General features: G+C 41.1%; 1 protein-coding gene across 1 annotated transcript in view; it reads right to left on the bottom strand.

The window, feature by feature from the left end:
• Window positions 1-9,969, bottom strand: part of myt1a (myelin transcription factor 1a) — a gene marked incomplete at both ends in the record, with an annotated part of 35,538 nt that extends 25,569 nt beyond the window's left edge. The window contains 5 exons of the mRNA XM_080534337.1: window positions 707-769; window positions 988-1,018; window positions 1,298-1,352; window positions 4,227-4,318; window positions 9,945-9,969. Coding sequence (XP_080390463.1) covers window positions 707-769; window positions 988-1,018; window positions 1,298-1,352; window positions 4,227-4,318; window positions 9,945-9,969 — 266 coding nt within the window. The remainder of the gene's footprint in view (window positions 1-706; window positions 770-987; window positions 1,019-1,297; window positions 1,353-4,226; window positions 4,319-9,944) is intronic.
• Between the last annotated feature and the right edge of the window lie 963 nt (window positions 9,970-10,932).

The following is a 10,932-nucleotide window of genomic DNA, read 5'->3' on the forward strand; positions in this document are numbered from 1 at the left end:
TTACCTACTTGATCTAATCAATGCAACTTGGGGTTTGCTTATTGTTGCACCTGCACCAATTTCTTTATAATGTCGTTTTCCTACTACACGCATGATTCCCTCCAAACCAACATATGGAATTGGTAAATATAAACCTGTTATATCAGATAAAGGAGACTGGTTATGACTAAATAAAGATTTCATGGTAAAAAAAACAAAAACAAATCTATGATTGAACAAGGGGTTCACATACTTTCAAGCAGCACTGCATTAATATGATTCATAGTGATGCTTATTTTAATTTTTTTATTATTATCAGAAACCAAAAGTCCAAAGGCTTTTATTATACCAACAAGTTCTCATTCCATTCATTGTGAGTGACGGGTATATAATAATAACACACAGATACGTAGTGTGTGTTTACAGAACAACTTCAGAACTAGACGTGGTTGGTGAGGACGGCTGTGGCGCAGGAGGTAGAGCCACCTTCTAATGATCGCAAGGTTGGCAGACCGGCGGTTCGAGCCCTGGCTGGCCATATGTCGAAGTGTCCTTGGGCAAGACACTGAACCCCAAATTGCTCCCAGTGAGCGGGCTGGCGCCTTGCATGGTAGCTTGCCGCCATTGGTGTGTGTGTGAATGGGTGAATGAGAGGCCGTTGTAAAGCGCTTTGGATAAAGGCGCTATACAGTATAAGTGCAGTCCATTTGGTGAGGAGTAATAATACCTTCTGTGTCGTGAATATCTCCCACTGACGTGACCCGCACCGCTGCAGCCAGGAGTGGGACAGCTGTTGTTATGGAGACAGACAGTTCACACACATCAGTTTCTTCACTTTTTTGTTGTTCCTTCAAGCTATATGGAATCATAAAAAGAACTGGACCTTACATGTTGAACATTGATAGATTGACAGCACTATACATACTATCTATAACTGAAATGAAATACAATGCACATGTATACAATGTATAACTATATAAAATGTATGAAAACACGTTTTTTTCTTACCTCATTTCTTGTCCGACGTGTTCGACCGGTACTGGAGAGTGAAAAGCGAGGGAGATAACTTTATTAGATACACATAGTATTACACCCCATTCATGTGCATGTTTTATAGTGTTGTTATGCTATTAGGATAACTGTGTGTGTGTGTGTTGTGTGTGTGCGTGTGCGTGTGCGTGTGTGTGTGTGTGTGTGTGTGAGTGTGAGTGTGAGTGTGAGTGTGAGTGTGAGTGTCAGTGTGTGTGTGTGTGTGTGTGTGTGTGTGTGTACTTGTGCATGTCCGCGTCAGTGCATGCTTGTGTGTAGTGATGTTCACCTCTGATGCCTTTGGAGCGCGTTCGTGTTCGTGTTTCTGCTGCGTCCTGACTCATCTGAAACAAAGACACTAGTGTCAGGAGACTACACACACACACACACACACACACACACACACACACATTTGCTGGCTGGACAAAACACTGAAAAGTGTTGACAAAACTCTTGAGTGCACAGCAAACCTGTTTCCTCCAGTTGTTTTTCATGCTATCACTTGTTTCCAAAGAAGAACCCAGACTCACCGAGACACACTCCTGTACTCAAAAATAATTTTGAAAATAAATAATCAGTCCACTGTTGATAAGCCATCATCATCTCACGTGTAAATATATATATATATATATATATATATATATATATATATATAAGCTTGTCATTAGGATATGGGGGAAATAAGTATTATCAACACTAATTCAACATATTTCCATTGCAGCTATTCACATGACATTTAAACCAGACGTTGGTATTAACTCAATAACACAGCTAAAGAAATTCTAACACGCCAATCCATAAAACACGTTATGTGCAATAAAGGGGAATGACACAGGAAAGAAGTATTGAGCATGCTAACTGACATGTATTTAATACTTGGTGGAGAAGCCTTTGTTTCCAATGACAGCTTCAAGATGCTACCCCTGAAAAACGAACCTCTCAGGTGATAATCAGGTGGGATTTTGGCCCATTCTTCCACCAACACCGTTATTTTCTTCCTCTTGAACTAATTGAGAGTCTAATTGTCTATGTTTTTTTCAAAACATTTCTATGTTTTGAAATGTTATGCCGCTGGAAGATCCACCCGCATCTCATCCTCATCATCTTGGTGAATTTCCCAGCACATAGCTCCATTCATCTTCCCTTCGATAATTTGGATTCCACCAGTATCATGTGACGAGAAACAGCCCCATAGCATGGTGCTGCCACCACCGAACTTGATACACTGTAGATATGGTATTTTTAGTATCATAGGCAGAGCCATTTCTCCTCCAAACATGGCATATCGTATTGTTGCTGAAAAGATTTCTGTTTCGTCTGACCAGACAACATTCTCCCAGTAATCTACAGGCTTCTCCAAATGTTCTGTAGCAAACTTCAAATGACCTTCAACATGCCTTTTCTTCAGTAATAGAGTCCTCCCAGGTGATTGTGAACGGAGACAGTAGCAGTGGAGTGCATTGCCTATTGTTTTCTTTGTGACAACTGTACCTGCTGCTTCCAGGTCTTTCTGGAGCTCTGCTTGAGTGGTCCTTGGCTCTTGGGCTACTCTTCTGTCTAACTTTCTCACTGCCCGGTCAGAAATCTTGCGAGGAGCTCCTGTGTGTGGCCGGTTGATGATCAAGTGATGTTCCTTCCACTTGAGGATAATGGCCCCAATGGTGATTATAGGAAGATTTAGGATCGGTAACCGGTGCCATTACTATGATGGTCAACGATGTTGTTGCGAAGGTCTTGGGAGAGCTCTTTGCCTCTACCCATCGTGAGATGTTTCTTGCAGCAAAGTCTGGTGACAGATGACCTGTTTACTTGCATTCAGAGGTGGGAAACTCAAACGAGTACTTTGAGTACTTACCCACCAACCTGCACTAACCCAGCTCATTCTGATTAGTACAGGTAGGAGAACTCATTAGTGGCATAAGCTGGTTTAGTGCTTCTTCTTACTGTGTTCAATACTTGTGACACTCCTGTGTCATTCCACTTTATTGCACATAGCTTTAATACCAATGTCTGGTCTAAAGGTCATGTGAATACTTGCAATGTAAATATGTTGAATTAAAAATGTTTCGATGTGTTGAATACTTATTTCTCCCACTGTATGAAGCTTGTACTCCAAAAAGAATGATGTTTTGAGACTAAACCTATGTTAGACTGAAACTCCAAAAAGATGGACTCCATTTAGATCGTCGTTATTCAAGCCGTTTCCCAAAAAACATAGTTGCATTAATTAAAAACTGAAGAATGAAGTGCAATAACTCACTCTCTATGATGGCTGATGCATTAATCTAATATGGGGCAATTCAATTCCAGATATTTCCAGCAGGCTAGAAACTCTAACTCTAATAGTGTTATTTGAGACACCCAATATCAACTATCCATGTTAGTAATGATGCAACGTAAAGAAAGACCACCAAACAGGGGACCCCCGGCCACGCTTCCCTTTGCTCAGAGAACATGTTTGGTGTAATTTCTCTGCAAATTCTCCGCACAGAGGGTCTCCAGATCTGGGAGACTACACATTTTTCCGTCCCTCTATGTATTCCTTCTTGCTACTTCCCACACAAAAGTATTTGGATCATACATCTATAAACACCCATAGATATGCATGTAGAACATTTCTACAGCCCCCAAAGAGGTGTGGGAGGGACCTTCCCAAGAGCAAGATCTGGTTACAAAACCAAAGCCCTTATCACCTCTAATAAAAGCTTTTAAAAAGGACAATTCAATTACCTCCTTCCGTTTAGGGAGGTGAGCAAGTTAGAGAGAGAAAGAGGGAAATAGAAAGGCAAGAAGGATTTGTGCCAAATGAAAGTCACTGCTCAGGAGTATTACAAAGCAGTAACTCTCTATCTGCCCCCCCCTCTCTCTCTTTCTCTCTGTCTCTCTCTGTCTCTGTCTCTCTCTCTCTCTCTCTGTCTCTGTCTCTGTCTCTGTCTCTCTCTGTCTCTGTCTCTGTCTCTCTCTGTCTCTCTCTCTCTCTTTCTCTCTGTCTCTCTCTGTCTCTGTCTCTCGCTGTCTCTGTCTCTGTCTCTCTCTGTCTCTGTCTCTCTCTCTCTCTGTCTCTCTCTCGGTCTCTCTCTGTCTCTGTCTCTCTCTCTTTCTCTCTGTCTCTCTCTCTCTCTGTCTCTGTCTCTCTCTCTCTCATGCATGCACATCCACACCCACATCCACACCCCCCCCCCCCCCCTCACCCACACACACGCACTTCCACTTCTCACTTTGATTCGAAGGCTCCTCTTGGTGTCACAGCTGCTGACTCTGTCCCCTCTCGTCCACCTCTGGCTCAGCAGCTGACCTCGGTACTCATTTTCTATTGGACGAGAGACACCACAGGGACAAGACAAGAGCAGCATTTAGCATAGCCGACATCTGCATGAATGAATGAATGACTGAATGACCACACACGGTTAATGACCACACGACCAAGGTCAATACAGCAGTGTCAAATACATCAAACATACACACATTACACATGACTATCACAATGGACAATGTCCACATAACCACAAGACAAAATCATAGTCATGATTTAGGCATGAGACCTAAAGCTCCAGCTCAGCCAGGTTAACAGTTTAGAAGATGAGTCAGGTTCAAAAGCCCAGTCATTCACACATCTTCATTCACACTATCTCCCGGGGTGAACCTGTAAATGGGCTGGGTTGATGATGAGGTGGTTGTTAACTATACTTTGTGTTTTGTCCCCCGCCCCCACCTGTGGTGTATGTCCCCACCTGTCCTACCCGCTGTACATACCTTATGCTTTGTTGTATTGTTCTTCCCATGATGGATGTATGTTTATCTTGTAGATAGTACTAGTTATTTGTCTGTATTATCTTGTAGATAGTACAAGTTTGTTTTGTCTGTCTTACTTGTAACGATGAATTGAGAATCAAGGACCCCAATTGAAATAAGCCAGTGGCTTTCTTGGGTTTTTATCCTGTTAGTTGACCTTGTATGTAATATGTACTTTCATGTACCTACTTCTGCAAATCTTCTAATAAAGTTTTCAATCAATCAATCAATGACTGTTATATTGCACCCAAGAGAGACGATGACACAAGGAGGTGCAGGTGGTAGCGGTAAGGCCTAGATCCTGACAGTGACACTACCTGGGGGGGGAAGCTCCATACACTCACAACATCCACAGCAGCTGCGTCGTATGATGATCTCGTCATACCCCGCACTAGGCGACGCACGCTTGGTGAACCGTGCCTTTTCTGTTGCTGCACCCTCCCAAGCCACCATTCCACCAGCCATCCGATGCTCGAATACTCTCAATCCATTCAAGACCAGACTCAAGATGCATCTGTTCAGACTGGCCTTCATGGGTCTTGACTAACAGCAGCCCACATAGCTGCCTGAGCTTTTACCCCATTCTTTCTTTTTCTTCTTCTTTTTGAATACGATTTTATCTTCTGTATCTCTATTCTGTTTTGTTTGTTGTGTTTTTTTGTTTAATGTCCCGCTTCTCTCTTTTTTCCCTTCTGTACAGTATCCTTGAGTTTGAGAAAGTTTAATTCTTTTAAAAACAATCAACATTATCATATTCTTAAACTCAGTTTAGCATACAAACTGAGAATTTAGCCTTCGTCAGTTCGTCTGCTTGAAAGAGGCAATGATTGTCGCTAAATAATCATAAAGCCTTATTGTGAAAAAGAATTGTAGCCTAGTGTTATATTGAGCATACCGAGGGTGCTTCTCTAATAATTATGACGATGTCTGTTATACAAAAAAACAACAACACGTCCCTTGCGAAAAGGAAGCCTAACAATTCGATTGAAAATACATTAAAGAAAAACACCAGGCCTACACGATTTAACAGCACTGATGACAAACAAATAGATTATAATAAATACCATTGTGAAATGTCCCTGGATGCTGTGCTGGTTTCAAGTTGGTAAGATGGGCCTCCCGGTCCCTATATCTCAACTTCTGCTCAGCGCTGAAAAGGCGACTACATCCACAATATCCCCGCACCTCCGTTACTGACCGTTAGAGACATCAAACATAATCCGCGATAAGCGCTATTCGGCCAGGTCTCCACTTTACAAAAGCGACAATAGTCCAACTAAATACATTTCGAATAGCCTATTACTAAATTCTATATCTCAACTTCTTCTCTTCTACCCCATTCTTTCTTTTTTTCTTCTTTTTGAATACGATTTTATCTTCTGTATCTCTATTCTGTTTTGTTTGTTGTGTTTTTTTTTTAATGTCCCGCTTCTCTCTTTTTTCCCTCCTGTACAGTATCCTTGAGTTTGAGAAAGGCACTATTAAATAAAATCTATTATAATTAGTATTATTATATGGGCACCTGGTGCCTCTCTGTTCCCCAGTGCATGGGGCTGTAGGTGGGATTCCCCTAGAGAAATGTCATGGCAACAATATGACAACAGTGCGTTTACATACATCTCAAGGAATCATAGTAGGCCTATTTCAAGATTATATTATATTATATTATTATTATAGATTTTAAGGCATATAATGGGTCTTTGTGGATGGTTTTGGCTGGTATTTGTCGTTAAGATCAGTTGAAGGGTATGTGCAATTCCTCAACATCTTACATGGCATTACCCAATAGCTCTCAGTTGTATCATTCTTTTTTTATGGTGGGTTTAATGAGAGATGAAGGCTATCAGGCAACAGGCTTTGTTTTGTTTAAAGGGCCTTGCTCACAACCATCACGATATAAGCAAAACACTTGGTTGGCACCACGCCTCGACCGAGTCGACGGAGCTTGGATAGCCTTCAAACCAGCATGCGTGGGTGGGGGTGCTTTTCTACTGCCACTAGATTCACAAGCTCGTTTTAATGGCACTCTCAGCGCACATAGCCCCGGGAGATGGTGACATTTTAAGGGGCGCATCGGCTCTCGGAAATGTAGCCCCACCTCCCTCCGTTTCCTACCGACACACTTTTCACTCGTCGACTTTACACACGACCTCGACCTGCGCGGAGCACCGAGCAAATGCGTAAAGGAGCACTATGGCGAGCCGAGACAGCTTTGTAACTATAGGCTAGATAATGGCTGAAATAAGGCCTTATAGGGATCTAGTGAACATTCAATGGTATGAGAACTACAAGGATGAATAAAAAAACCGAGATACTAGATGATTAGAACAAGATCATTTCGGCTATAGCTACTGTAAAAAGGCCTATGTCTCTCCTGGTTACAAAAACAAAAATGACGCTCATAAAACATGTATATTTTAAGCCTCGCCGTATATGAATGTTGTAAAGCCAGTGCCTCTTTGGCTATTTAATGTATCACTTCTATATTTATGAAGAAAAAGACAAGGAGATTAGAAACAGAATAGTCGAAATTGCAAAGGCGCATTGTCACGCAATAGGCCTATGTTTCAAACTTCTCAACAGAATAGATCTCTTCTCTCGAAGTTTAAGTAGGTCAAGGCTTAAGATGGCTATCTCCTGGCACTTACGTTAATACAACATCGGCTATTAATTCTTTTAAAAACAATCAACATTATCATATTCTTAAACTCAGTTTAGCATACAAACTGAGAATTTAGCCTTCGTCAGTTCGTCTGCTTGAAAGAGGCAATGATTGTCACTAAATAATCATAAAGCCTTATTGTGTAGCCTAGTGTTATATTGAGCATACCGAGGGTGCTTCTCTAATAATTATGACGAGGTCTGTTATACAAAAAAACAACAACACGTCCCTTGCGAAAAGGAAGCCTAACAATTCGATTGAAAATACATTAAAGAAAAACACCAGGCCTACACGATTTAACAGCACTGATGACAAACAAATATATTATAATAAATACCATTGTGAAATGTCCCTGGATGCTGTGCTGGTTTCAAGTTGGTAAGATGGGCCTCCCGGTCCCTATATCTCAACTTCTGCTCAGCGCTGAAAAGGCGACTACATCCACAATATCCCCGCACCTCCGTTACTGACCGTTAGAGACATCAAACATAATCCGCGATAAGCGCTATTCGGCCAGGTCTCCACTTTACAAAAGCGACAATAGTCCAACTAAATACATTTCGAATAGCCTATTCTAAATTCATCATAAAAACATGGCTTCATTTGCCTTTGTCAGCGTGATGTAGCCTATTATTACCTTACCATTCGCTCATGGGCCATTGTTCACCCCTCCCCCCCTTGCTGTGACATCACCATAGCAAACCCCACAACATAAGAGGGGCAGGGCTTCTGGTACATGGGTAATTTTTGATATCAGTCATCTGCTGAATCAATCATATTATTATTATTGCTGTCGACCCCCTCCATCCAAACCAGCATCAAAGTAGATGTGCAGACTGTAGCAGTGTGGTTCAGTACCCGGGACAGCGCTGTGGCGCGGCTCATAGTTTCAGGACCATGGACAGGGACACCATGTTTCACCAACAAGCATGAAATTTGATCGCAGAATGTTCTCAGTGCTCGAAACATTTTGTAGGCTGGACACTAATCGAGTAAACTTGGACTATCCTATTATTTGCTTTGTTAAACAATGTTTCACCTTGTTATGCGGCTGGCAGAGTTCGCAAGGTCGACCATTTTGCATTTCATCAAAAGAGAGTTACGTTTAGGACAGGGAACTAGTTTTTGTTGCGTAACGATACACAGGCAGTGACCCGCAAAATATGATTATTAGCCCGGATAAAGTAGTCTATGATATGGTAGGAGGCTCTTTTCTGCTTCAACTAGATTAGAAAGTCACATTGGCATGACAGTACAGTCTACAATGCGCCACTATTGAACCACAAGGAGACTATATTAGCGTACCGATACCTAAACAATACAACCTATCCTACTATATGGGATTATTGACAACACCCTAATATGTTATTTAAATGTCCTAGGCTAAAACACAATGATGTGCTATAATCGGCTAGCCTAATCCGATTTAAATAATGTATAGGCGTTTACTCCAACCTTATGAAAAAGTGTACTTCTGAGTAGGCAATCAAATACGTGCTTTTTGTGCTGTCCCTTAAATTGGACAAGAGAAAACGCTCAACTTTAGCACTGTGAAAGAGGGAGCAACTTCCAAAGACTTGTGCATATTTAAAGAGTCTCAATTCTTCTTCGGTTACCAGCTGGGGCCCTTTCTTTTTCTTTTTTTTTCTTCTTCTTCTTCTTCTTCTTTTTTTTTTTTTAACATCTCGGTCATTTCTTATGAGCCCCAGTGCAGTGCAGATGGACAGCCCTGTAGCCCTGGAATATAATTAGCGTCGGGTCTGTGACTGGGACGGGCTGTATACATATTACATTGAACACCACCGACAAGAGGCGACACACTCTCGACTCCCCACAAACAGATGGAGCAGTCTGACAGACTCCCCCACCCTGCGACACACAACTCTGGTTTAATTCGCCTGCAGACTGACGTCGTCTATACAAAGTTAAGAGCCACTAATCCCTGAGGGGACAAAACTTTCCTTTGTCTAAAAAACTGTCTGGACCATCTGAGTTAAGGAAATCTTTTAGCAGGCACAATATACCTTGTGTGGTTGGATTTAACGTTATTATTTTATTTAAAATTTAGCCTGATATTGGTCTAATGTTTAGTGTTCCATTAACGAAACGATAATTGTCTGCTTGATAACTTAACGTTGTAAAAAAAAGTTTACTAATAATGTCGAAATTATTGAGAGGGGGCAGGTTCACGAAATGAGCAGTTTATAACACAAACAAACATCTAACCTATACAGAAATCCACCCACATAGGCCTATAACAGTAGCCTAATAACATGTTACAACATCTGATTTCAGATCTTACAAAATGATGCAAATGCAGAAAGAGCAAGTTGAAAAGAGCAAGTTATTACATCGCTCTAAAAGGACTAAATAATAACAGATGCTATCTCGTCACATCTGTTCCTTTGGAGAGAAGTCAGTAGTCATACACCCACAGCCACGTTCCTTGGTGAGACATAATAACCGAAATAGGCCGACTCACCTAAGAACGTTTTACACAGCTTCATCTTTGCGGTGATTTCGCCTTGCCACCGCTTCAAAACACCGGTAACTTTACTGGAGAAAGTTTGGACGAAAAACTTATTTTGTCGGGAGGGGGTGTAGGGCAGCTGTAGTAGATGTTGAACCAATCAGGTCGCCGGTTTAGTTATCTTCTCCAAAATCAGCCAATGAGGGCGAGGCACACCGTCAGCGTTCCAAAACAATAGCCATTGAAAACGAACACAAAGGCGTCGCGGTGTCCCCTGCAAGTCACATGGCAACGTCCAACTTCTTCCCCTTTCTCTGTCTGCAACTCCTCAAAGATGCTTAAACTATGAAAGAGCCAATTAAATGAATGTAAGCTTTAATTCCAAAGAATTTCCACCCAGAATACTATCAGCAGGTAACAACATGGTATACACATTTTTAGTTTTGAGCCAAAATATAATAATAATAATAATAATAATAATAATAATAACTTTTATTTGTATAGCACTTTCCCTGTAAACGTTGCAGCTCAAAGCTTTAACATATCCACACAGCATAAACACAACAATATAACAATAGGCTAGTAATCAATAAAACACACAATTGCAAAAACAAGGATAAACAATCCAAGGGGCATAGAACAAAGATAAACCAAATAACTACATAATATAATAATTACTATAAGATTTAAACAAGTAAATACATATACAAATATTTACAATATGCCAATACGTTGCCGATATGCAGTTGTTTGCAAATAAAACAAAATTCTACAATGTTTATTCAGTTTCAGGGCCAATATAAGATTCAAACAACAGTCTCCCCGTCACTGTTTTTGGTAAACAACGGAGGGATGGGGCTGACCATCCATGAGATCAAAATGCTATCTTTAACCATCTTTAAAGTAGAAAGTGTTACATTGTCGACAAACAATGGCGTAAAACAATCTTAAATTTTGGGTTCTGATGTGGTTAGACAGCTGAACTAAGATCATAAGGCAT

The sequence above is a fragment of the Nansenia antarctica genome (assembly GCF_963989245.1).
Source record: "Nansenia antarctica genome assembly, chromosome: 6".
Taxonomy (NCBI): Eukaryota; Metazoa; Chordata; class Actinopteri; order Argentiniformes; family Microstomatidae; genus Nansenia; species Nansenia antarctica.